This window comes from Medicago truncatula, chromosome 3 (assembly GCF_003473485.1).
Source record: "Medicago truncatula cultivar Jemalong A17 chromosome 3, MtrunA17r5.0-ANR, whole genome shotgun sequence".
Taxonomy (NCBI): domain Eukaryota; kingdom Viridiplantae; phylum Streptophyta; class Magnoliopsida; order Fabales; family Fabaceae; genus Medicago; species Medicago truncatula.
Genome location: NC_053044.1, coordinates 9,693,953 through 9,721,742, shown reverse-complemented (window position 1 = coordinate 9,721,742; position 27,790 = coordinate 9,693,953). Strand labels below are relative to the sequence as shown.

Below are 27,790 nucleotides of genomic sequence, written 5' to 3'. Positions count from 1 at the left end.
TCTCATTATAAACTTTTCTCAAGAATCATATCTATTCGATGGCAAAAGTTATGGTGCATAAGTCCTTCCCTTATGCACCCTGCATAAGCTCTTTTCAACCTTCAGATTGGTTTTACACGTGTAATAATCTCAGCTCACACTCTCCTTCACATCTCATACTCTCATTTTCCTCTTCTCACCTCGCCAATCGCTGCTCGCCGCTTCTCTGCCGCTGCTCGCCTCTCAATCTCTACCGCCGCTCGCCTCTCATTCTCTACCGCTCGCCGCTCGCTCAACTCCGATTAACCTTCAGGTTTCGCGTTTGTGATGTTTTCTGTGTTGGATCGATTTTCAATTTCGCATTTTTGGTGATTTATGAACCATTCCCTATTCCTGTGATTGAATTTATTGAATTTCTTAATAAATTCAATAGATTGTATTTGTTGAATTTATTGAATTTCTTAATAAATTCAATAGATTGTATTCCCTGTTACATGTTCCTGTTTCTGTGATTGAATTTATTGAATTTGTTGTGTGTTTTTCTGTTTCAACCACACAAAAGATTAGCTATTATGAGTTTTGGTTTTGTACTCGAAAACCATTTAGTACATCTAATGGTTTTGGAGTACAACTCACAGAAACCATTTTCACAGTAAATTTAGCTTCAGTTGTAGTTTCAATTTATCATATGTAAATGAACAATTTAGCTTCAATTTATCATATCTAATGGTTTTTTGTTCTTAATAGTGTTATTGCTGTTTTCATGGATTTGATATCAACATCAAGGAAACCTTTTCCCAAGTTTTGAAGATCATGATCGACTTGATGAAAGGGTTGTCACGGTTGATATTAGGAGCAAAAGTTTTAGCTGCACATGTCGTATGTTTGAGAACAGGGGCTTCTTATGTCGACATGTTTTCAAAATTTTGGAGTTCTTAGGTGGTTCTGTGCAATATCATTGTTTGAAGACGATACTTGGACAATATGTTTTAAAGCGTTGGACTAGAGATGTGCGTCCGTCTATTGATAAGCTGAAATCTACCATCAGTGTTGGCACTGAAGAAACCACTCAAGCACAACGATATCAACAAATTTGTGCTGTTACAGTGCAGCTTTCTACACGTGTTTGCGCAGATCCTGAGGCTTCTCAAGTTTTTCTTCACGGTGTTCTTGAAGCTGGGAAAAAGGCAGAGGAGTTGCTTCTTTCTAAAGGTATTCATACGGACACATCTTCCGTGACACCATCTAAGTCTTCAAAAGCAGCTGTTGTTGGTGAATCATCTACTAGGGTGAACTCTACTGCACCAAAGTTCAAAGAAAGACCAAATCCAATTAAGTCAAAGAAGCGACTTAAAAGTGATTATGAAAAAGCTAGACAAAGGCAGAAATTCCTTATAGGACGGAAGAAACAAAAGAGAGATGACGAGGCTTTAAAAGGAAAAGTGGCCACTGATTGATATATTTACATTTGTTAATTGTTTTTTATGTTATAAGTTTGTACTAGAGTTTATTACAAAACCATTAGACATGAATTAATCGTACTTTGATAGATTAAACCATTTAACAATACAAATGGTTTCAGTTTATAAAATTTTGAAACCATTAAACAATTGTAATGGTTTCCATATATAGTAATGCAGAAATAGTAGTTGCAATTTGTAAAGTATGGTTGAATGTTTTCAAGGATTTGCTTGTGCATGTTTTGTGTTAAAGATGTTTGAGTTATGGTAGAGCCTATATGGTCATCTTTGTTTATGACTTCATGAGTCACCGTTAATTAATGATCATTTGAATTTGCAGTTTAAAAAATTACTTATTTTTAATCATTTGATCGACATCCAAGTTTTTCTTTCCATTTTCGTCATCAGAACTTGCTTCATCAGATTTGTTAACCTGGATAAAAAAAAAAAATTACCAGCATCAAATGATTATTCTTGAGAGATTAACCAAAATTTATTAATAATACACTTGAGACATTAATCCAAAGAAAACAATTACCAACATCAAATGGTTTTGGTGTAAAACTTTCTGAAACCATTCCTTGTGCCAAATGGTTTCGGGCAGTATTAACAAATTCCAATTGTTTTTAATTTTACAGTATTAACAAACAAAGGCATTGAAACACAGAATTAATAGTATATTATTCCTGAGAGATAAACAAAAAGTTTTTAATAATACACTTGAGACATTAATCCAAAGAAAACAATTACCAGCATCAAATGGTTTTGGTGTAAAACTTTCTGAAACCATTCCTTGTGCCAAATGGTTTCAGACAGTATATTAATAATATACTTGAGACATTAATTCCAACTGTTTTTAATTTTACAGTATTAACATCTTAGAATTCAATTGGAAGTGATGAAGGAGAATGGTGTGTTTTCACCAAGTTAGGATTAATAAGTTGCACGGCTAAACTAGTCGAACAAACGTAACAGATAGGCTATAAAATGATGCAGATGGACTGATGCAGTATGGGAACTCTAAATTCATTAGCTTAACAGACAAAATTACAGCAATTAGTATACAAAATATGGCAGATGGTATTGTAGCATATGACAGCTATAATAAAAGTAAGAATATGTATACAAAAATACTCTTCTTTTCATCAGATTCTTCTCCAGGAGATTGTTGTTTTTTCTGATCCGGCTTCTTTTTCATCTTTTTACCACTCTTCTTTGCATTTTTGTCATCTAAACTTCCTTCATCAGATTGTTGTTTCCTTTTCCCACGGTTTATCTGATCCGGCTTCTTTTCCATCTTTTTACCATTCTTTTTTCCATTATCGTCATCAGATGCTTGCTCCTGCTCTGATGGTGTAAGTCCAATACTGAAGTTTGGAATTGGCCCTAGGTCGTTAGATTTGTTAACCTGGATCAAAGAAAATAATTACCAGCATCAGATGATTATACTATACTTGAGACATTAATCCAAAGAAAACAATTACCAGCACCAAATGGTTTTGGTGTAAAACTTTATGAAAACATTCCTTCATGAAGTTGAAACCATTCCTTAATGGACTCCAAAGAAGTGCTGCACAAACTAAAAAGATCTAAGCAACAATGTGTAAACTTATTAACTACAAATTTCATGTAGTTTCACTAGCAAGAGGTGTAACGCCCTCTTTGAATTATTTGTTTTATTTGATTATTTTTAATGAGTTTAGAATATATTTAAATGATTATGTGATTTATTAAGTGGCTTATTTTAGTATTTAATAGAATAAGATTTGAAAATAAAATAAATATTGAGATGTGGAGCTGTTTTGGAATTTAGAGGAGTTTAGTGGAAATAGAGGAAATAAGAAAAATAGAATGAGGAGAGATATAAGAAGAAAACTAGGTTTAGAAACTTTTTTAGGTGAAACTGCTTTTTGGATAAAAAGGGAGAAAACAAGAGAAGAGGAGAACCAAGAGAGAGAGAAGCCGCCGATCATTCATTCTAAGGTAAGGGTGAGACTAACATTCAATTTTATTAATCTATATAATTTTGATGATTTTATTTAACAAGTGTAGGATTGGTTTTAGAGAATTTGAAAAAGGGTTTAACCTTGTAGTTGTTAATAGGTTTTGATGTCAAAGAGATTAGGGTTATATTGAATTTAATTATTGAAAGAGTATGTAAACTACTGAATTAACGTAAGTGGAGAGTTTCATTCATCATAAGGGTTGTGTACGCGTGTGGGTAGTGAAGGGTTGTTAATTTTTCGTTGTTTTATTTATTCTCACGATGAATTTTTGTTATATTGTGTTCTCCTGTGCTTGTTGTGATTATATGTTTATATTCATATTATATTTCGGTGGCTTCATTATATATTCATCGATTCCCAATTAGAAGGTAAGTATAATATGTATAATCACTTTCTGTTCATATATGATAGTGTCATCGATGGCTTTATACTTAATTTGTTATTTAAAATTCTATTGAGAATAGTTCAGTATAATTGTATTTCATTTGTTGCTCTTTTGTATCTACCATGATATTAGCCACTAGTTTTAGATTAGAGGATTCAAGAGGGGAACATGATTTTTCTAAATAAAATCATTGATAGTGCTACTTTTGAAGAAATAAAATAGTAACGTGATAATTTATTTTCTTTTGTACATGTTTGTTGAGCCATCCATCTTAATTGAATAAGACGAGAATAACTAATTTAATTAGCTATTTTAATTGGCTTAAATAATTATGTGTTATTATGTGTTAATGGGTGATGCGTAATTGTCGAGTCATTTTAATGATGATCTGTCAAGCTGATTTATGATGATTTGATGTTGTTATATTGTGATATAATTGTATATGCATTAATTGAATTATTTGTGAATAATTGAGACGTTGATTGACTTGCATTTGATATTATTATGTCATGTTGTTTTTGTATACTGCTGTGTCGCTGTTGTTATTTAACTAAGCTGCATAAGTCGGTCTAAGTTGATTAAGATGATGATGTTCCAAATTATTGGACTATTTAAGAGGTCGTTGAATTAAGATGTTTAAGAGGTCGAGTCCATGCATTAGCATTCAGCGATTGGGGCTTGATGCTCCGGAAGTATAATAATACTCAAATAGCGATTGAGGCTTGATGCTCCGGAAGTATAATAATACTCAAATAGCGATTGGGGCTTGATGCTCTGGAAGTATAATAATACTCAAATAGCGATATGGGCTTGATGCTCCGTATTGGTACCACATGCATATAAGAGGTCTAAGTTGCATAATCGAGTTGGAGTCACATTTGTCGAGTCAAGGATGTTTAAGTTGATAAGTTGTGAAGTTGTAATTGTTTATACAAACTATGATTGAAGTGTTAAATGATATATTACTATCTATAATGAATATTAAGATGATTTGATGTTGATTAAATATAATTGTTGAATTATATGCTTAATATTATTGTTTTGTGAAATCTCACCCTTTCTGTTTGGAAATGTTGCTCTTCGTATGAGTAACTTGCAGGTGATCGAGTTTAAGTTGCTGTTGTGAGTGGATTAGCTCTCATGTGTTTTTAGGTGCTCTGATACGTAACGGGATGGGAACTTTGTTATTACTTTTATATTCCTTACGTATTGTTTTTGAAGATTCATGACTATGTTTTTAGATTGGATTTTTATGAGACATTTATAAAGAGGCCTTAGTGCCAAAGATTGTTTTTAGTTATTGAAGAAATTCCGCTGCAAAGTATTTAAGATTTTGTTATTGAATTTTAAAGGATAAATAGTTATTTATTCAGTTTATGATTTTAAGAAAAGAATGTGATATCCCGTTTATGTTGTTTACTCTGATAAATGTTTAGAAATTTTCATATTGGGAAAACGGGGTGTTACAATTGGTATCAGAGCAGGTCGGTCCGTCCGGCCAAGTAGTTGAGTAGAGTTGTGTCGAGTAACATTGGTATTAATGTCATAACCGGTTTGTGAAAGGGTAAGGAGGAATCACGAACGTGAAACCAGATCGAAGAAAAGAAGAAGAAGTTGAAGCCATAGCCGATTCAAATCAGATCTTCAGGTAAAGTGAGGTAGTGTTTTATTTTCGTTGTTTGTTTGCAGATCTAGACTTGTGTGATGTTGTTTTTGAAAATCTGAGTTCGGACTTGAAACAAGAATGAAAAAGGATGTTTAAAAACGTAAACAATTTTTGAAACAGCGGAGTTTTGAAACTCCGGCACGGTGGTGCACCACCGGCCACCGCGCCGGAATGTATGTAGGGGGCAGCGGATTTGTTTCTTTTGTTTTAGAGAAGTGAGAACAATTGTTTAGAGAGAGAAGAATTTCTTGCAAATGAATAAAAAACCATGAGAAATCTTTTATACTGTGACTAAACCAAACCGTTTTTGTAAACCAGTGAACCGAACCGGATCTTCTTTTAGACCGTTGGATCATTTGATCTAGTGGCTGTGATGAGTCTTCCCTGTGATTGGATTTGGATCCTCCGATTAATCGAACGGTCCAGATCTATCCAGTCTGAGCCCAATTGCTTTTTAAATTTCACTACTGTTTTCTTTTTTACACCTCTGTTTTTACTTTCTGAACCTTTTTTACTTAAAATTTCTCTAAAAATTTACAAAAAGATATTTTACTTTGTGTTAAACATTTATTTACTGTTTTTTTTTTCTTCATTTATTGTTATAGTATATTTGAATCATATCATGCATGTTTAATTTTTGTCATTTTATCCTATTGCCATTCATTTGCTCTTAGTGTGTATAAATAGGGGATGGATGTAAATTTATTTCTTGCATTTTTATTTTGGCAACAAGGCTTTAGGATTGTATTTAGGAATTGATGTAATACTGTAGGTAACACAAGCACCGACACTTGCACCGACACTTCACATTCATTTCTTCTTACGTTACGCCGCTATGTTAGTTTTTACCGTTAGTTTAGAAACCAAAAAAAATCAAATATGCAAGACTTCAAAAAATATTTTCTTAATAAACCTTGGTTTGTAACCCAAGTGTTTTTCCTTTTATTTTCTTAATCAAATGCTTAATTGAATTAATATTCATAATAGACTTGATTTTCTTGTAATTAAAATTTGACCAACCTCACCTTATATTCTCTCATGCCTTGAAGCCTCTTATCCCTTCTTAAAACCATTTTCTAAAATTTAAAATCAACCAACCCACCAAAAAGAAACTTTTTAGGTGATCTACATTGGTTTTGATCCCTTTTCTTAAAGGGTATGTAGGCATAGGATTTTTTATCCTTCCAAATCAAATAAAAATAACCAAAAACATACTTCTTCTCCCTCCATTCTTTCATTTAGATTTTTAGGTAATAATTTTCAAATAAGCAATGAATTTAGCACAAGATAATTTAGGTAAGAGGTTCCTACGGAATACCGTAGATGCTTAGGGTGCTAGCACCTTCCCTTCACATAACCAACCCCCGAATCCAAAGTCTCGATAAGGGTTTTTACTCATTTTTTCCCTTCCCAAGAATAAAAATCGAGAGTTCAAAGATTGACGATTCAAATCAATTAATGGTTTGATATCCGAAAATCACGAGCACAATTATGAAACCATTTCTAGAAATTAAACAAATCAACACTATGAAACCATTTGCAGAAATTAAACCAATTCGAAATTAAACTGTGAATTTAGGGTTACAGATGAAACCTGTTTTGTTTTCATCATTTCCAACTGTTTTGCGGCGATGATGATGAAGATGATGAATGCGATTTCCGGTTATGGAAGTTTGTTTCCGACGTGATTTGCAGTGGTGGAAGTTTGCGACGTGATTGTTACCGTTCCGACGTGGTTTGCTTCCGGTGGTGAACGTTGTTTCCGACGTGAATGCGGTTATGGTGAATGCGGTTTCCAGTGGTGGAATGGTTTCCGGTGGTGGAAGTTTGTTTCCGGCGTGATTTGCGGTGGTGGAAGTTTGGTCGTGTTTGTTACCGTTTGTTGGAAGACGGTGATGTGTGTTGTTTTGTCTTGTTTGCTTGCATGGTGTAGGAAGCAATTCTTTTGGGATGTAGGAAGCAATTCTATTGGGCAAGGTGCATAATGGGCTGGATTAATGCAGGCTTATGCATGGTGCATAAGTTAGGCTTATGCATGATAACCACACCCTATTCGATGTGGGAGTAAATCCGACCGAGGGTTGGCTGCTAACACATCCCCTCACACTTCAGCCCCGCCCAATGGGCTTGAATCGTCGACGATGCTGGAAGACCAACAATGGACCCGATAGGCTCTGATACCATGTAAAATTAGGGCCTAACTCATCCTTACAAAACCGACTTGTAAGGTGAGGAGTGCATCCTCTTTATAAACTCTTCTCATGAATCATGTCTATCCGATGTGGGACTAAATCCCACCGAGTGTTGGCCGCTAACGCACCTGTCACGCTTCAGTCCGGCCCAATGGGCCTAAAGCGTGGATGATGCAGGAAGCCCGGTGATGGACCCGATAGGTTCTGATACCATGTAACAAAATTCGAGGCTTAACTCATCCTTCCAAAACTGGCTTGTAAGGTGAAGAGTGTCTCCTCTTTATAAACTCTTCTTAAGAATCCTATCTATCCGATATGGGACTAAATTCCACCGAGTGTTGGCCGACTTTGTAAGGATGAGTTAAGCCCCAATTTTCGTTACAGACGGAGTGCGCAAATGTGTTACATTTAGAAAAATATCCAAATATCTTTTAAACAATATAGTCAATTATCCCCTTATGATGCAGCATAACTTTTCTGTCCATGTGGGTAGTTAACGTCTCCATGTTAGATAGAGAAAACTACCAGAGAGGGTATTTGACAAATGTTTGACAATTTCAAGGGATAGGGTTTGAAGTTTTGTAAAATTTATAGAGATTTTTAAGAAAGTTACAATTTAGGATAAATGATCATTTACTCTTTTGACTTTGATCATTGGTGGGTTAAATCTTCATTGACACTTTAGCCATGTACTTTCTCCGTTCATATTTCTAAGCACTCATTTGACTTTATTTCATAACTGTAAACCCCTTTTTAAATTACTAGATGCATTTATTTATTTTTTTAACATACTTCTAATTAATATTATTAACTTGTTTTAAAATATGAAAAGTCAAATTATACATACTATACAAATAAAAGATAATTTAATAATATTAACACATTAATTATACTAACAACTTTTCTTAACAAAAATAAAAATGCAAAGAGAACTTACATACAATAACACATCGAGTATATCCAAAGCTTTTACTTGAGAATTAGAATGTTAAGTTTTAGGACTGGCCGACATGATGTCACTTTATTACTTTCTAAGGAAAGACCGACATCGTAGAATCAAGAAAGGTAATGCGAATGTGAAGGTTTGACCTACCACGTTGGCATGTGAATACGTGGCAGAGTTGTAGCTAATGATTTATTTGTTTGCTAGTATCTATGTTATTTTCTTAAACAACAAAATTAAATCCTTGAAGCCTTTAATTATCCTTGTATTTTTAAATATTTTGTCTCATAGTTGTTGCAACAACCTCATATGATGGCTTCTCTTTTGTCCAAATGAATTTAATTTAATTGGTAGAGTTAGAACTTCAAATATTTCATTTTTCTATATTTAAAATATGTGAGCTTTCTTTACTGCTCTTTATATTAAAAAAAAAAAAAAAAAGTTTGACTCTATATAAAAACTAAGCCTTGAAGTTTCCAGAATATATCTCTCTGTCTATAACCTCATCATACACCATCTAAACTTTTTAATCATTGAGTTAAATATTGCATTAAACATAACCCATCCAAGAAGAAAAGGCACAAAATCCGAATACACTGTTTCAATTTGATATCAAAGTTTTCAACTTTGTCTCTTGTTATGTGATTCCTCTCTTGGGTATTACATAATTCCAAAGAAAAGAAAAATGCTTGAATTTTTGTTTACCATGGCTTTCTCTACTGCTCCTTACTTCCTTCCTTTTTTTCTCTATACTCCACCAATCAGAAGCTTCAATACCTTTGTGGAAGCCATGGAAGAAATTAATAGGGAGTTAAGATTGTATACCAACAGGTTGAATCCACGAATACAGGTAGGTTGGTCTAGGATCTTGGATTGTATACCTTTCAACACAAGGTAGATTCAATAATATAATAATGGTTTTGTTTCATTTGAACCATGTAAAATCTTAATTTAAATGTTTTTTTCTTTCTGTTCCTTTACTCTTCTACATTGTATTTACTTTGAATTTAATTCTCTGCACTTTTAGACAATACTTGATGTTATTGTGGAATCATGTTGAGTTGAATCGAAATTTTTTAGGCGTTGCCTTTTAATTTGGTGATTTATTCCTCAATAGTATATTTTCTATATTTTACCATGTTTGCTAGCATTGTGAAATACAATGATAGGTACGAGGTTTAAATCCCGACCCCTACAAAAAAAATACAATGATACTAATGTCTTTGGGTTGGAGGTATGGATCAGATACCTTAATGAATATTCACATATACCTTAATGAATATTCACAGATAAAATAAACCAATATTTCAACATGTTATTTGATCGATACGGATGTGAATTTGATGGTTTCCGCATCTACAGATATTCGTAGCCGCTATTAAATTAAGTAAATTACATAAATAATCTTACCACTCTCAATTTTTTTGAATCAAGAAGATATGTTTTTGTTGAATATGATGGACTTTATTTATGTTTTAGTTGAATCAAGAAACTTTGTCTTTGTTAAATGTCAAGAACTTTTTAATTTTTTTGTAGAATGAAGGAACTTTGTTTTTGTTAAATGTGATTAACTTTTTTTTTTTGTTGTTGATAAAAATGGATATTATTATGTTTTGATAAAACGAAAGAAAACAAATCCCGTGAGCTTAGCTCAGTTGGTAGGGATATTGCATATTATATGCAAGAGCCGGGGTTCGAACCCCGGACACTCCACTTCTCCACAATTAAATTGTGTGAGCTCTAGCCAGTAGGCTACTTGACAAAAAAAAAAAAAAACGAAAGAAAACAATGTGATGAACTTTTTTTTGTTTAATATATCATGAAATTTTTTATGTTGTTGTTGAATCAAGGAACTTTGTTTTTGCTAAATGTGATTATTATTTTTTTTGATAAAAATGAAATGAATGGATATTATTATGTTTTGGTAAAACGAAAGAAAAGAATGTGATGAACTTTTGTTGTTTAATTTTATGTAATTATAAAAATAATTTAACAAAAATCATTATATATTTTTTAAATGTTATCCATAGATATCTGTATATACTCGTGGATACCTCAAAATTCATGAATTACACGCTTAACTTAACGGATATCCGTACGGATATGAAAAAAATACGTATATCATATTTATCCAATAAGACGGACACGTGAATCATACTATCTACACCCATGAATCTTCATTTACATCCCTAATATATACTTGTTTTTGAATTAAATTACAAATAAAACACTTAAATGTGACGTAAAGTTGTTTTAAATTTGGCCTAAAGTTTTTAAAGTATACTATAAGCCCCAAACATCAACACATAGAGAGAATTTTTTTTTTTTTTTGAAGGTGTGTGAGAGAATTTTTTAACATCATGCTTTTTGTAAAATAAATTTCAATTCAATATTCATAGTATAAGATAATTTTGTTTGAAGGATATTCATAGTATAAGATGTATAGGAATAATAACAATAATTTTAAAGATTGAAAATGATGTTAATTTAAGGCTTAAATATGCAATCCGTCCTTGTAATTTGGACGCGTTTTGATTTTCGTCCTTGTAAAAAAAATAAAATTAAAAACATCCTTGTAAATATTTTTTTTTGTTTTAAAAAGGTCCCTGACCCCACTATTCAGTTGAAGTGACATGGTTTTGGCCACGTGGCAGTTGCTGACTGTGCAACTTTTGCCACGTGGCTCTGACGTGGCATGCCACATAATTAATTTTTTTTTCAAAATTCTAAAAATTTATTTTTTAAATTAAAAAATCATAAAAAATCGGAAAAAAAACTGAAAATTAAATTTTTTGATTTTTAATTAATTTTTTTCTTCAAAATTCATTTTTTAAAATTATAAAATTCTGAAAATAAAACTAAAAATCATAAAATAATAAAAAAAATCTGAAAATTAAATTTTCGATTTTTAGTTAATTTTTTTTTTCTTTCAAAATTCTGAATATTCATTTTTTAAAATTTAAAAAATCTGAAAATAAATTTAAAAATCATAAATAAAACTGAAAATTAAATTTTCGAAAATTCATTGTTTTTTAATTCTGAAAATTAAATTATATTTTCAAAAGTTATAAATTTTGAGATTATATAATTTTTAATTTTATTTTTCAAAAATTTATTTCTAGATTTTTAAACCACTAATTTCCAATTTTTTTCTTTATATTTCAAAAAAAAAAATTGGAATTTTTTTATGATTTTTTAATTTATTTTCAGTTTTTTTAATGACGTGGACTGCCACATCAGGGCCACGTGGCCAAATCCATCCCATGTCAGCAAAAACGTGGGGCCAGGGACCTTTTTAAAACAATTTTCTTTTTGTAGAGAAGTTTTTAATTTTTTCTTTATAAGAACAAAAATCAAAACCCGTCTAAATTTATAGGAACAGATTGTATATTTAAGCCTTAATTTAAAGCAAATGGTTTAACACCGCTACCCACCAATAGACGATACATGAATTTGACACACCTCATAAGTTAACTCCCTCATCAAGTAACTTACTACTTCATTAAAATAAATTATGGTAGGCTATAACATGTCATCAAGAGACTCATAAATCCTAGCTCAATTGATAAAAATGTCAAAATTGTTAGATCAGACGTTATGATTAGGGTTTGAACCCGATTAGAGTTTGAACCCCGATACCTCCACTTTATGTGTGTGAATTTATGATGGTTTTACCATCTCTTCTATTTAAAAAAAAACATGTCATCAAGATCATCATATGTAATGAATGTTAGAAATAGAGCGCTCCTAACACTCATATAATGTAAAATTGTAACGAAAGAAACTCATCTCATCAAATAATATACTTTTTTTTTTCAATAATAATTTAGAATTATTACTTTGTAATAGGATATTCCCAGCTATTATATCATATTCATTTTATTTATCTCCTAACACGCATATTCATATAATTATAAACATATACACCCAGCTACTCTGTATCATGCCAACTAGTCTATAAATTGTTTGTATCATGCCGACTATTCCCAGCTATTATAGCATATTCATTTTTTCTTTTTTATACAATTTAGCATACTCATATAATTAATTATAGAGTTTAATGATGATGAGTTGATGATCCAAAATAATTTTGCATACATAATCAATCAAAATATTTATAATCGCCACATTAATTAATATTTTTTATTTAAGTGACAAATCAAAATATTTTGATTGATTATGTGTACAAAGTTGTTTTGGACCGCCAACCTTCCACCATTAAACTTTTTTTTTACAAAAGTAAAATGATATTCATTAATTCAAATTAAAAAAATACATCAGATGCGTGCAATAACATCATTAACATCGCTGAAAACGTAAAGGGTGAATATGCGAAAAACTCACGGAACCTAAGTTAATAACATACAACGGCAAAATGCCTACAAATAATATGATCAAATCTAAATAACCAAAATATTCATACTTCCGGGTCTGCAACATTGATACACAAATCATTGTGTGGATCTGTGATTGACTGAAGCTGGTCTTTCAATATGACATGGTGGATTGTTATTGGATGTGTTAAAAGAGCGTGTTAGTGGGTATATATATAGAACATATACTATGAGAATGACATTCTTACATGAGAATGGTGAGAATGAATTACATCCATCAAATTAAAATAAAGGGACGAGATTAAAACATCACTTAAGTTAGTCATGTGCCATTCTCATTTTCCATTCACGCATACACTCACACTCACACATGAATTATAAGCCCCACAATCTACACATGCACTCCACAACTCCTTCTAAAATATATAAAAAATTTCACGAGGATAAACTTCTCTACCATGCTTCTCTAAATTCAGGTGCATCTTCAATTCTGGATTAGAATGAAGTGTATTATTCTCTACAAGAAGTTCTTTGTGTCTCTGTGCTCCTAAAGCAGAATCAAATCGTATCCAAAATTCCACTAAAGTTAGGTTCACATTCAAGTAGTTACTAAAGAATGAATTTTCACTCTGATCTTGAGCTTGTTCTCAAAACTCCAACCATTAATGTAACTTTAAAATAAGCAGGTATCTACATGCTTCTAAGTTCATACATTGTAGAAAGCCAACCATTTCCAGCTTATAATGACTAATAAGATTATTCCATTCTAATTCAAATTCTTCAAGGACTATGAGTTCCAAACACATGACTTGAAACGATTATTAAAATCATTATTCTCATTCAAGGAACCACCCACCTTTTCAGAAAGTTTTTTCATAATACTGCCACATGCAAAATCGATGAGAAGACCCCTTAAGAACCTCTTCGATTGCATTCTTCATAGCCTGGTCTTGGTCTGTTATTATCATAACAGGTTTATGTCCCCATTGCTTTCAAAAATGTCTTAAACAACCTATTTTGAGCTAAGCCAAAAAAATATCGATTACAAATGGTGCACCTGTATAATAGTGTTGATTATGAATACAAGAGATGCAAGTATACAAGCTAAAGCATAAAAGAATATTTCATAAGTATTTTAATATGCATTATTATTAATGAATCAAATGAGTACACGATGGTTACTATTCGAGTCCTTACATTACTATTTGAGATAATTACAATCACCTGTTCAAATTTGTCTTCTATTAATCATCATATCATATTGCCATGATTGTAAGAATTTCTAGGTTATGTTAAATCAGTACATCCTAGTTCTCAGTTTTTGCAGTTTTGTCTAAGACAGAAAAATTGCAATCGATCAAATATATGATAAAGAGATAGAGAAAATTAACAATATCGTAAGACATATATAAAGCAGTAGATTGGATGAAACAAAGAAACAGGGTCTAGACACACCTTTAACAGGAAATGAGAAGAAGGAGATGGCAAGAGGACGGCCGGAAATGAGAGTCGCCGGTGGAGGGAAGTTGAATGGGAAATGGAAATGGCACATGACTAACTTAAGTGATGTTTTAATCTCATCCCTTTATATGACTGTAATTCATTCTCACCATTCTCATAGTATATGTTCTATATATATATTCCTAATTTTACAAACCAAAATTAAGCACTTTACTAAAACATGACAAGACATTGACAATAAAAATTTATTTATACAATCAAACTATTTAATCTATTTCCTGAATCACTTCAAGATGCAAATTCATAGGTGGTGGTGCAACAATATTAGTAGTTGTATTAGATGAAGTTGTAGGTCCATAAGGGTTTGAAGGAACTTGTAACTTGTCTCCATCTCCTTGCAGCATTTGCATCACAGTTTTCATAGACGGACGATGCATAGGTTGCCATTGGATGCACCAAAGTCCCACGATTGCCAATTTTTTCGCAATTCTAAAATCTCCCTCATCATCTATTGGGATTTGTATTTCTCCTCCTTCAAGCAAACTGTGGATCCAATCTGGATACAGAACTTGAAAATTTTCTTCATTTGTGGTTGTGTTTGTATTCTTTCTTCCTCCAACAATTTCCAATAGCAACATACCATAGCTATATATATCAGACTTATAAGAGACATTCCCAAAATTTCTAGAAAAAACTTCGGGTGCCATGTATCCTAATGTTCCTCTGGCTGCAGTCATTGATATAGTACTTTGATTTTTTGAGCACAACTTAGCCAAACCGAAGTCTGTAATTTTTGGGGTGAAATTGTCATCTAGTAAGACGTTATGAGGATTAATGTCAAAGTGAAGAATTCTTTGATCACAACCTTGGTGCAGATACTCAATTCCATTGGCTATTCCTAGAGCAATTTGTTGCAACTTGTCCCATCTAAGGAAACTATCTTTGTCTCCCTCTTCTGTCATTGAAATGAATTTCTGCAAAGAACCATTTGGGAAAAAATCATAGACTAGAGCACGATGAAATCCATCGGCGCAAAAGCCAAGCAAACGGACAACATTTAGATGGTGGATTTTGCCCATAGTTCCCACTTCATTTATGAACTCCTTCCCATCTCCCTCTGTGTTATTTAGCATCTTAACACCAACTAGAATTTGGCTTGATAATTTACCTTTGTAAACAGCTCCATGAGCTCCTTCGCCTAACTTATCCTTAAATTTATTTGTGATTCTCTTTATGTCAGCATAGGAGAATCTGGTTGGCTTTAAAGCCTTGTAATCCTTCAAAAAGTTTTCGATTCTTTTATGATCTTCGCCTTTCATCTTGAAATGATGATGGACTTGAACAATAGCACCGAGCACAAGCACTAGCAAAGTTGAACCAATTATTACACCTGCAAATTTAACATTCAATATCCTTAAAAATTTCAGCTTTATAATAAAAATGAAATTGAGGACACGAACAAAGGTTGTCTCGCTCTCACCTGCTGAGGTTAAAGTAATGAGTGTTATCCTCTTCTTTGTTTTGTTCTCACATTTCAAGCATCTTATGTCAAAATTTGTTCCAGACCATGTCATCGGGAGATGGTTGTATTGAATGTTAAACGCAGAGAATAGAGAACTACGGTCAGACAGTTTGATGCAGTATACTAAGTCAGATTGGATGATATTTTCGTTTGTCGAATCAGCGACATAAATTGGACAAGATGCCATATCTATCGTACCATGCATTATAATATTGTCTTGCCTGAGATGCAGTACTGAAGAACAATTGAAGAAACTATTAAAATAGGAAGGTTCAAACGTTAAAGTGCCATAAGACCTTAAAGGAAAACTTGATGAAAAGTTGTTGTCAAGTAAGAGTTGCGGTAGACAGTTTCCAGGATCAGATAGATAAAATGTTTGGAGTCTATAATCAATGTCAGTGACAATTAGTTTTACAGGTACCGGATGAGTAGGAAGTTCAAGAATCTTGTTATGTGCACAGTGGAGCTTGAAAGGGCATCGAGTAGATTCATCACTCTGACTGATTACAAGGTTCGTTAACAGCATCATTAACGGTGCTAATATTTTGAGTGGCATGTTGAATTGTGAATCACAGTCAAACTTGGTATAATTTTTATATAGCATAGCATGCTTAGGCAGCAGAAGATATATAACAGAAGAAACATAATTACCTGTTTGGGCCTTGGGGAATTTAAAATTGAAAGTAATGCTGCTAAAAAAAAGATGAATAAGAATCGTTCAAAGTCCAAGACGATGTACACCCTCCGGTCACTATTATAAGCAAAATCATTAAATGATGTACGTGGTCTTTATTATAAACCACGTACATCATTTAACGAATGAATCTAAAATGTAATTTTTTGCTTATAATAGTGACCGGAGGGTGTATATCACAACATAATCTAAGGGAAAAAGACAAGGACGCCGGCCATATAAAGATATATAGAGCCATTCTCCCACACTACAATTTTGTCTTTAATACTTAGAATTATACGAGTAATCAAGTCAAGAACGATGGCTAAAAAACTTTGGCAGATGAAACTACAAGATTATCAAAATCGGAACTTTACTTCAAGTCGAAAGGAAGTAGCAAAATTGGGACCCGTAAAATTGCAATCAAAATCGAGGATTCTACCAAAACAAAAATAATGTTAAATATATGTTATAAATTGCATATAGTCATAAATGATAAAGTTCAAAGTTCACAAAATACATGTTGAAGAAGTGTGGGGGAAGTGACATGTTGAATGAATTGTGAGTGACATGTTGAATGAATCACTCTTCAAACTTGTATAATTTCATATATATCTTAGTAAGCCCTCTTAGAGGAGGCAGAAGATAATAGACATATACTAGTAGTCTAGTAAGAAAATTGAAAATAATGCTGCAATAAGTATAGATTAAAAATCATCCAAGTCCAAGACCATCACTACAAAATTTTCACATATAACAAGTCAACAACTACAATTTTGTCCTTAATAATTAACTTATACAGGTGAAATTCAAGAACGAAGGCTAAAAGATTTCTCATTATCCGTGGACGGCAAGAAATAAATTTTGTCCTTAGATACGTGTTGCTTTACGAATAATAATCCGGTATATATGTATGGCTCGAAGAAAGTGTTAGGAACACTCTTTTTTTAATATTTTCTTTAACATTTACTCTCTTATTTATTGAAAGGCTTAATTGCACTTTTTGCCCTCAATCTTTCCAAAAGTTGCAATTTTGGCTCCCTAACTAATTAAAATACAAAACAGCCCCCTATGTATTGGATCTTTGGCAGTTTTGGCCCCCAAGGCCACTTTTGACTTAGTCTTCGCCGACGTGACACCCTTAATAGTCGACACATGGCACCTCACTTAAGGGATGTGGTTGCCACGTCAGTGAAGACTAAGTCAAAAGTGGCCTTGGGGGTCCAAACTGCCAAAGATCCAATACATAGGGGGTTGTTTTGTATTTTAATTAGTTAGGGGGTTAAAATCGCAACTTTTGAAAAGATTGAGGGCCAAAAGTGCAATTAAGCTTTATTAAAACCCACGTGAGTGTTAGAAATAAAATGTTCTAGCTCGTAGCTTTAAATTGAAAGACCATTTAAGCACCGATTATGTGAAGACTGGAGAGAAAGAGATCCTTCTTTTGATATGTGAAATCATCCTTAGTGACTATTTTGTCCTTAGATAAACTCACCATTTCAGATAATAATCAGTTAATTCTAAAGTGGAAAATCAATTTTGAGAACCAATCATGTGCAGAGAAAAATCATTCTTATCCTTTCTCCAAACTATGGTAGTAGTTCTACTACTTCATCATCATCATCATCATCAAGCATGTGATGCAACTAGTAATAGTGATAACCAAAAATTATGTCCACCTTCTTCATGTGGCAAAATGAGAAACATAAAACATCCGTTCCGACTTAAAAATGATCCAACAAACTGTGGTGATCCGAGGTACGAGTTATCCTGTGAAAACAACATCACAACGCTAAGTCTGTTTTGGGGTAAATACTATGTGAAATCAATCAACTACAAAAACTACACAATCAGAGTAGTTGATCCTGGAATAGAAGAAGGTGATTGCACCATTCCTCGCTATTTCTTAACCGCAACCAATTTCACAAGTTATTACAGTCATTACGAGTACAAGGGGGATCCATACGCATTCCATGATTATTCTAGGCCGGAGCATGTAGTATACTTGAACTGTAGCAAGCAACTGAAGAACGATCCTATGTATGTGGATACATCTACGTGTAGACTGAACTCCGAAAATAACAGCTATATTTATGCAATTGCTGGGGACTTTAGAGTTGTTAAATTGAATGTTGGTTGCCGCGTGAAGCTTGTTACTATGTCATCAGCTTTAGCTTTTATCTCCAAGAAAGATTTTCAACCTTTTTCATATGTGGAAATTCATCGATTTCTAAGCTATGGATTTGAACTTTCGTGGATAAGACAACCTTGTGAAGATTCTTGTGACATGAACCAACAAAACTGCTACATGAATTACGACAGCGGAGGTCTTGTATGTACAGTTGACTATTGCACAACTCCATTGGGAATTGATATCAGTTGTGGTAAGTAGACTTCATCTTTTCATTTTGAAGAATATTACTTACTATTATTATCTGTTTCAAAATGACTCTCATTTTGACCAAAATAATTTGTTTCAAAACGAATCTTTTTTATATTTTCAATACAACTTTAATTTTTTTCTTCCTACTTTACCATCTTCAACTTTTCTTTCACGATTTTCAATGCAATTTTAAGTTTTTTTTTTTTAATAAAGTAAGGGCAGTTTAGTAAAAATGTTATGTGAAATGATTATTTCATTACCTTCCTTAATCAAGCGACACTCATTTTAAAACAGAAGAAGTACTATTTTGTATTTTTCTTTTTTTAGGGAATACTACTTTGTATTTTAAAATATGTTTTTTTGAGTTAAATCCTTGTGAAACTATTTGAGATTATTTTGACAAAATAACTTATCACGTGTCTATAATAATGTGTCCTGGTATTTTTTTTGGTAGCGATGTGTCCTTGTATATAGTCCAACAATATATTATTATTATTATTATTATTATTATTATTATTATTATTATTATTATTATTGTATGATTAACAATGAAAATGTCTGTCTCAATTGGTAGAACAATGTATTATTATATGCAGGGGTCGGGGTTCGAACTTCGGACACCCCAGTTATTCACCTTATAAGGTAAGGTGAATTCAAACCATTAGACAACCTGACAAAAAAAAAATCAATGAAATTATCTTTCATTATTAGTTTTTTTTTTTGAAAAAATCAAAATGAAATATTACTCAACCAGAGTGGATCAACTCGCACAAGGAATGCCGAAAAGAACCACAAAAAATGAATACAATGTTAAGAGTATGTTATCATAAGGCACGACGAAGAAAAAACTACTCCTTAACACCCATACATAATAAAGGGTGCCGCCACCAGTCATAGTAACTGAAAGTAGAAGTAAGCAGTTTTGCCTTTAGCCATAAAAAAGATAACAACTTAACATAATCTAATAACTTTGTCAAATCCTGTGCTTTTTCCTGAAAAAATCCTTGTTTCGTTCCTTCCAAATGACCCAGACTGAAGTATGCCAAATCAGTTAGAGATATGAATGAGCATGTCGCGGTATACCCGCCAACTGACCAAACTGATGCAAATGTTCAACAATCGATGCAGGGGAAGGGAAAGATATACCAACCAACTGATAAATTAGATGCCATAAACTGCCAAAGATGTCGCAACGCAAAATCAAATGAAATCGCTGACTCCATGTCGCTACATCCTCCAACACAAGTGGTGTTAGCATGCTGAAGGACCATTTTACGGACAAGATTGTCTTTTTTGGCAATCTGTTCCTAAGAAGTTGCCAAACGAACACTGAGACCTTCAAAGGAACATGCTTCATCCACACCATGTCTGACAAGCCTCGCTCCATAGGTGCATCAGGTGATGTGAGATACTGGTAAGTCCCTCGAACAGAATAACCTTTGATAGGGTCAAGGATCCATCGCCACCTGTCTGTATTATCTTCCTACAAAACAAAGTCAGCCAGCAAACCCGCACACTCCACAACTGTCTCCTCTTCCCAAGCCAAGAGGCGCCTTCTCCACACCCATGCACCACCACCAACCGCCCACCCTCTCTCCGCCATCTCCCTCACAGTCGCCCCTTTGTCTATAATGAAATAAAAAATGCGAGGAAATTGCACTCTTAATGGTGCTCCCCCCCCCACTGAATTGTCTAACCAGAAGTAAGTATTGCTCCCTTCACCCACCGCCGTACGAATATTATCTTCAAACCAATTCTCCGCTCCCACACCAACACCACTACGAATACCAGAGAGCATCCTCCACCAAACAGAACTATCTCTCTCTCTTAGTTGGTAGGGACAAAGTCTATTTTATGTAGGGGTTGGGGTTCGAACCGCAGACATCCCACTTCTCCACATCTGATTGTGATAGCTCTAACACTAGGCTACTTGACCCAAAAAAATTTCCCTTCATTCAAAATTATCTCAAGTTTTCTCGAGTAAAATCTCAACCATCAAACATGAAAGAGAAAGAAAATGATAATTACATTTTAAAGAAAAGTGGTTATTGTGATATTAAACTAGTTAATAAATTGCATTATTCAACAAAGATGTAAATCATGTAAAAAAGAAGAAGATGTAAATCACCAAAATAAGTTGTTGAAAATATCAATCAATTTGATTGAAGTAGTTAATGAACTTCACCAATGACATTTTTTTTTATGGTGGTCGAATTTCAACTTCGAACCTTGCATATATTATGCATTTTTCATACCAACAGAGCTATTTAAAACCGAAGTTTAAATTTTAGATGGAACAGTTCTTACTTTCCAATCCAACTTCATATTATCAAAATCCTTATCCTTGAGAACAAAGGGTTAACAAAAACAAAAAAACAATTGAGACAAAAAGTTCCCTGACTAGTCGTCTTGTTTCTATTATAACAAACTTGGAGCTAACTTTTTGTTTGTTTGTGTTTTCCCATTTTCAGAACGTTTGTCAAAGATGCGCGTATTGATTGAAGGTACGAAATTCTCTGGAAATAAATTTTACTTTCTTTTCATGGAAAATATATTTTTTTCTTTTTCTTCTCAATAACATAAATGAGTATAATATTATTTTAGAGTTAAATATATTTTTAATCCCTGCAAAATTATTAGTTTTTAAATTTATTTCCTACAAAAAAATTATTTATTCTTAGTCCTTATTCATATTTTAAGGGACTATTTTGGAGAAGTAAAAAATGTCCATTTTTTGTAAAAAAAATTGTATAGAAACTATACTTATAAACTACAATATTATCAAGGACTAAAACTATCATTAAAATTTAATATAACTAAACTTAAAAACTCTTACTTTGTAAGGATTAAAAACATATTTATCTTTTTAGTTGTGAGTGCACCTTGATGTGCAACTCATTTGGTTAGAAGCCCAAACATTGGAAACAGAGAGTAAGAGAACCATCAATAATTGTTACAAAGTCTTACCGTGCACATCTTTATTTATTTTTTTTACAACCAATTTTATTGGAAATGAGAGAAGTATAAAGAGTACATAACCTACAATTCGAGAAAAGTACAAAGTGTATTTGCCCCGTAAAAAATCAAACTCAAACTTAAGTATTTAAACAAAGAAGATGGTTTGAGTACCGTTAATAATAAAAACGTAGTCCCCTTTTTTTTTTAGCAAGAAACCGTCTCCAAGATGTTACTTTGATACTTTCTACAATCTTTTTCACCCCTGCACTCTTTGAGGAGAAAATAACATCATTGTTACTTCCTACGATTTTATATGTAAGCAATTTTTTTTTTTAAATTCATTGAATAATTAATATAGTTGATTCAATGAACCTAAGAAAATATTTTTTACTTAATTATGAGACAAGAGGGAGTACAAATAAAAAAAAATTAATCTTACATTATTTGTTATTTGAATTCACTTTCATAGTCAAAATTATAAACAGAAGTATTTGGAAAAGAAATTAACATTTTAGTCACGGTTCAAAGGTTGCTAAAAGTGTAAACCAAAGAGCTTTTGATAAGTTTTTCAAATTTTTTACTTGATCGCAAAGAAATATTTTGAATTTTATATTTATAAGAAGCTTGTTCTAAAAGGGAATGCATCTTCTTTTTTTTTTTAAGCAAAAAAGGGAATGCATCTCGACACCAATTAGCGTAGACTGTTATTTTTCCCACCATATGACATTCTCAAGCACTTTTAAAATTTCGAAAAAAGCCTTCAGGGGAGTTCGGATTAAAAAATCCAAAGTGACTTCAGATTTTATAATCCTAAATATGTTTATGTATAATCAGCAATCATAATATCTCCCATTTCAGCAGTTTTGAATTTTGCTTTTAAAAACAACAAAAAACAAAAGAAAAAAATGATAAAAATCTGTCAAATAAAATCATTAAAATATAAAAATATCATCAAAAAATTTTAAAATCCTAAAGGATTTATGATCCTTCATGTCTAAGTTTAACATGTTAGACTTACACCGTGCTAAGCCTGATGGAGGGTGTTAAATTGCAAAATACTAGCTATGTATTAGTTAACTTGTTATAGCTATGAGAGTACCACACTTAGAGTATCTAGCTATATGTTATAGCTATTAGTTTTTTTTTTTTTTAACATATTAAAATGGGATTATATTACCACAACAAAAGCAATTTCCAAGCATAAGGTGTGCCTAGGAAACTACTACAAGATACAAAGTGTTACAAAGTCCAAAATAAGAGAATCTAGCAGTAGTTAGCCAATTCCTAAACATGTTAAAGGACTTGACCACCACATCTGAGTACCATAAACAAACATGGTTTTTTTAGCTTTCAGCCACCCTAAAGATAACAATTTAATCTTATCCAACAACCTCGGGACATCCGTTACAACATTATTAAACAGGCGGTTATTACGTTCATTCCACACAATCCAAGTACAAAGAATCCAGATTAGCTGTAGAAAGGCACGTTTAGCTTTACCAACACCTGCCAAATAAGTAAACTGCACCAAATGATCAGGAAGATTATTAGGATCCACCCCCATAAAACCTAGCCAATTGTGCACCTGCTGCCACAATAAAACAGAATTTGGGCAAAATAAAAACAAATGTTCGGCTGTCTCAACATGACCGCATCCTGTATCACAAAGTGTCGTCTCTGAATGAAAAACACCACGAGCTGATCCTGTTATAGCTATTAGTTATTTAGAAGCTATGAGGATAGTGATGGCAATGGGTACCAATGGGTAGGGTAGGGTACTATAGTACCCTTCCTTATACCCGTGTTTGTAAAAAATGTCCGTACCCGAGTCTGTATCCTCGTGGGTGGCAACTTTAGTCCTTCCCCATACCCTATGGGCACCTAAGTGCCCATACCCGTACTTATTACCAACACTTTAATTATAAAAAGACAATAAAAAACATCACAATTAAAATAAAACTATGATCCAATTTTTTTTAAAGCTACTCATAAAATAGTAGAAATCGTAGTATTTAGCCGAATAAAAAAACATCCAAATATTCCTCGAAAATTAAAATAAAAATATTCAAAATACATATCAAAACGTGCATGCTAAAATAAACATCAAATTGATTTAAATCATAAATTTATACCTTGTGAGCTTATGAAGTTAAGGATGACACGATTACCGTATTAGTTTTTAGGTTTAGTTTATGCTTCAATAGCTAAATAAATTAAATAATTGTACATCAAAAATAAATAAAATATTTATTATATTATATAAAAATGTACATGCGGGTTGCGGGGATGGGTAGTATAGTACCTTTACCCGCACCCATACCCATCTAAATTTGCGGGTAATTACTCGGACCCAAGCCAATATCCATAAAAGCAAGATTTTACCTTATCCATTGCGGATATTTTTTGTAGGTGTCCATCGGACCATGGTCCAATTGCCTCCCTATATGAGAGTTAGTTAGAATCTCAAGATACTATATAAATCTACATTGTAACAAACTCATTCAAGATTAATCACCTAAAGACAAATTCGGCATAAATTAATCTAGATATAATGGAAAGTTTTGTCGTTCACCAACATATAAATTTAAGTTTATTTGTTGTGGTGGTTACGATTTTTTTTTTTTAGTTATATTATCTCTTCTGATTTTTTATATTGGTTATAATTCATTGCAGATGTTATACTTGGCATTGTTAAAGGTAATAATTTATATTTCTTTTTTTTAACAAAGTCAATTTTTTTTACGTTCATTTATTATTTTATTTTTCTTTCATTTCTACGTTATTATTTCTATTTGTACATCAACTATATTATTTCTATTTAGCTTCCTTGCTGGTATAATTTCTTGGGTTCAGTACATGTTATACTGGTGTGCTCTTTCTTGTTACAGTTGAAAGAAGTCACCTATTTGTAGTATGACCTCTTTTGGCACACCTTCCACATCGAATAGGAGCAATTGCATCATTGCTTCCAATAGCACCTCTTACTATTCACTTGGGTCGGATGATTGGAAAATTTCTAGGAGATTGTGCCTTCTTATCTTTGATTTTGTGTGATGGGCTCTCTCAGCTCCATCATCTTCATCGTAAATCCTACTCTTCTTCACCGATGTAGAAAAGTTCTTTATTTCTTGGATGCTAACTTTCTTCCGCATTATATGGCCAAAGCCATAAGAGAAGAGAACGGTTGAGAGAGGAAAGAAGTATACCGGTTTGACATATTGAAAAGAGAAAATCTAGCGAACACCAAGTAGCTTGAAGGCAGCAACGGCAAGAACGAAGATGACAAGTACGAAAACAACAAAAACGGTGAACATAAATAGCAAATCCTTCGCAGATTTAGAGCGATTATGGGTTTAAGAACAATTTTAGGAATGATTTTGTTAGGTTTAGGAACAACACAAATTGGGAATTCTAGGTTTGGATACCATTTTGAGAAGTGATCATGGGTGACGGGTGACAAATTCGTGATTCATGGATTGGTGAGGGTGATAAGAAATCGTGATTTTAGGTAGTTTGAGAAGTGATTTTGAGTTTCATGGTTTGAGAGAAAGATAGAAATCACGTTTATGTTTGAGAGAAATATTTTGGGAAAGTGTTTTGATTTTTTTTAGGGTTAAAGGTGTTTTATTTCCTGTAATACAGATCATTTCCGATGAAAAAATGGAAAATCAGAAATGATCTATATTACAGGGGATAAAGCACCATTAACCTTTTTTTTTTTTTAACAATGTTTTTTGGGATATTCAGGGAAAGTGTAGGAAGAGCGAAAAAATTTGTGGAAAAAAATGAAGAAAAAAAAAGTGGGAAACCAAAATTGACAAAAGAAATGAACAAGGAACTCTACCAAGTGAATTATTAAAGTTAGAATCATTTCTTAATGGACAAAGAATGGGATGAATATCTTCCTTACTTGAAAATATAGACTCAACAGAGAACTCAATGGGTTGGAAAATTTGCTAACATGCATCCAAAGATTGAATGGAGATTGACTGGGACTTTAAAAATGAAGAGAATAATATTTGGATTGTTGAGTTTGGGAGCTAGCTCTAAAGTTGCATAAACCCTTACATAAATTGCATCCAAGAGAGAGTTCTAAAACTCTTGAAAATTATGATTTTTCTATATATACCCATAACACTGTTGAAAATTATACACACCATTGGTAGTATGGTAACTGATCTGTCCAAAAATAGAGCTAATGATGACACGGCTGCGGTGCTCGTGCTGCGGCAAACCGGTACAACAGAGGAGGTACTCAGGTGGTGAAGGCTTGTCCTTCAAAGGTGGGTGGGGGCACCTACAAAACTAAATATGTAGAAAAAGCATAAAAAAAATGAGATGTGAAAAAAATCAGTATGTAATGTTTGTTGTGTTTTTATTTTCATTGTTCTTTATCTTAAATTTCAAGTTAAGTCACAGAATAATGTTATTACAAGTTCTTATTGTTTTTTTCGTGGTATAACTTGTACAGGACTACTCCAAATAGTCGGCGTGAAAAGAAGTTCAGTATTATTAGGTGGAGCCTTTGATTTATCCAAAGTTTCTGATTCTAAAATTGCCATTGAATTAGGAAGAATAAGTGGAAGGTATCTCTTGCCATCATTTATAATGAGATTTATGCTAGGCCTTGTAGTTTTCTTTGTGCTATTGATATATACATGTAGAAGAAGACATACCTCAGCTTACGAAAATATTGAAGTTTTTCTTCGTGGAAGTACCTTGATGCCAATCAGGTATTCATACAAAGATATAAAGAAGATGACTAAAAGTTTTAAGGACAAGTTGGGTGAAGGAGGGTTTGGTTCTGTTTATAAAGGAAAGTTAAGAAGTGGTGCATTTGTTGCCATAAAGATGTTGGGTAAGTCTAAGGGTAATGGACAAGATTTCATTAGTGAGGTTGCAACTATAGGAAGAATACACCATGCAAATGTGGTAAGACTTATTGGATTTTGTGTGGAGAGATCAAAATGTACTCTTGTTTATGAATTCATGCCCAACGGCTCTCTTGATAAATACATTTCCTCTAAAGATGATGTTATTAATCTAACTTATAAGAAAATGTATGAGATATCTATTGGAGTGGCTCGTGGAATTGCTTATTTGCATCAAGGATGTGACATGCAAATCTTGCATTTTGATATCAAGCCCCATAACATACTTCTTGACGAGAACTTTATCCCCAAGGTTTCTGACTTTGGTCTTGCAAAGCTTTATCCTAATGACAATAGTATTGTAAATTTAACTGCAGCAAGAGGAACAATTGGTTATATGGCTCCCGAGTTGTTCTACAAAAATATTGGTGGAGTATCATACAAGGCTGATGTTTATAGTTTTGGAATGCTTTTGATGGAAATGGCAAGTAAGCGAAGAAATTTAAATCCACATGCGGATCGTTCAAGCCAACTTTTCTTTCCCTATTGGATTTATAATCAATTGATTGAAGAAAACGAGATAGAGATGGATGAAATTACTGATGAGGAAAGCAGTAATGTGAAGAAAATGTTCATAATTGCATTATGGTGTATACAGTTAAAACCAAGTGATCGTCCTGCAATGAACAAAGTAATAGAGATGCTCGAAGGAAATATTGAGAATATTGAAATGCCTCCAAAACCTTCTTTCTGTCCAAATGAAATTATTGAGGAAGACCTAGAAGTCAAGTCTAATGAAATTGAATCAGACTCAGTTGGTTTTATTGAGGAAGATACAACAGAGCCCTTATTGATGAATTCTGCTTGATGAATGAGGAAAAATATCTTTATAGCATTATATCGAATCCCATGTTTCTTAAAGATGATAAACTAACTAGCCATGTTTCTCTTATCTGA

At 32.8% G+C, this 27,790-nt stretch overlaps 3 protein-coding genes across 3 annotated transcripts; 1 reads left to right on the top strand and 2 right to left on the bottom strand.

Annotated features, from left to right (window-relative positions):
- Positions 1-1,788: 1,788 nt before the first annotated feature.
- LOC120579488 (protein PIF-like) lies at positions 1,789-7,145 on the bottom strand. The gene is made up of 3 exons (XM_039831881.1): positions 7,091-7,145; positions 2,566-2,847; positions 1,789-1,872 (listed from the first exon to the last, which is right to left on the bottom strand). Exons 1-3 carry the CDS (start codon positions 7,106-7,108, stop codon positions 1,789-1,791), a joined length of 384 nt encoding a protein of 127 aa, XP_039687815.1. The 5' UTR covers positions 7,109-7,145.
- A 7,513-nt stretch (positions 7,146-14,658) lies between these two features.
- On the bottom strand, positions 14,659-16,135 carry LOC25488766 (rust resistance kinase Lr10). The gene has a single exon (XM_039831880.1). The coding sequence runs from the start codon at positions 16,133-16,135 to the stop codon at positions 14,693-14,695; it is 1,443 nt and encodes a 480-aa protein (XP_039687814.1). The 3' UTR covers positions 14,659-14,692.
- A 2,077-nt stretch (positions 16,136-18,212) lies between these two features.
- LOC25488764 (rust resistance kinase Lr10) lies at positions 18,213-27,701 on the top strand. Its single transcript, XM_039831879.1, has 2 exons — positions 18,213-19,005; positions 26,434-27,701. Exons 1-2 carry the CDS (start codon positions 18,213-18,215, stop codon positions 27,699-27,701), a joined length of 2,061 nt encoding a protein of 686 aa, XP_039687813.1.
- Positions 27,702-27,790: the final 89 nt, after the last annotated feature.

Bases quoted from the DNA above. Each gene is read 5' to 3' on its own strand.
- LOC120579488 (XM_039831881.1), bottom strand. The intron at 1,873-2,565 runs GTATACATATTC...TTTTTTATCCAG, and splicing joins ATGAAAAGAAGAGTATTTTT to GTTAACAAATCTGATGAAGC.
- LOC25488766 (XM_039831880.1), bottom strand. From the start codon at position 16,135: ATGGCATCTTGTCCAATTTATGTCGCTGATTCGACAAACGAAAATATC.
- LOC25488764 (XM_039831879.1), top strand. From the start codon at position 18,213: ATGGTAGTAGTTCTACTACTTCATCATCATCATCATCATCAAGCATGT. The intron at 19,006-26,433 runs GTAAGTAGACTT...TAACTTGTACAG, and splicing joins GGGAATTGATATCAGTTGTG to GACTACTCCAAATAGTCGGC.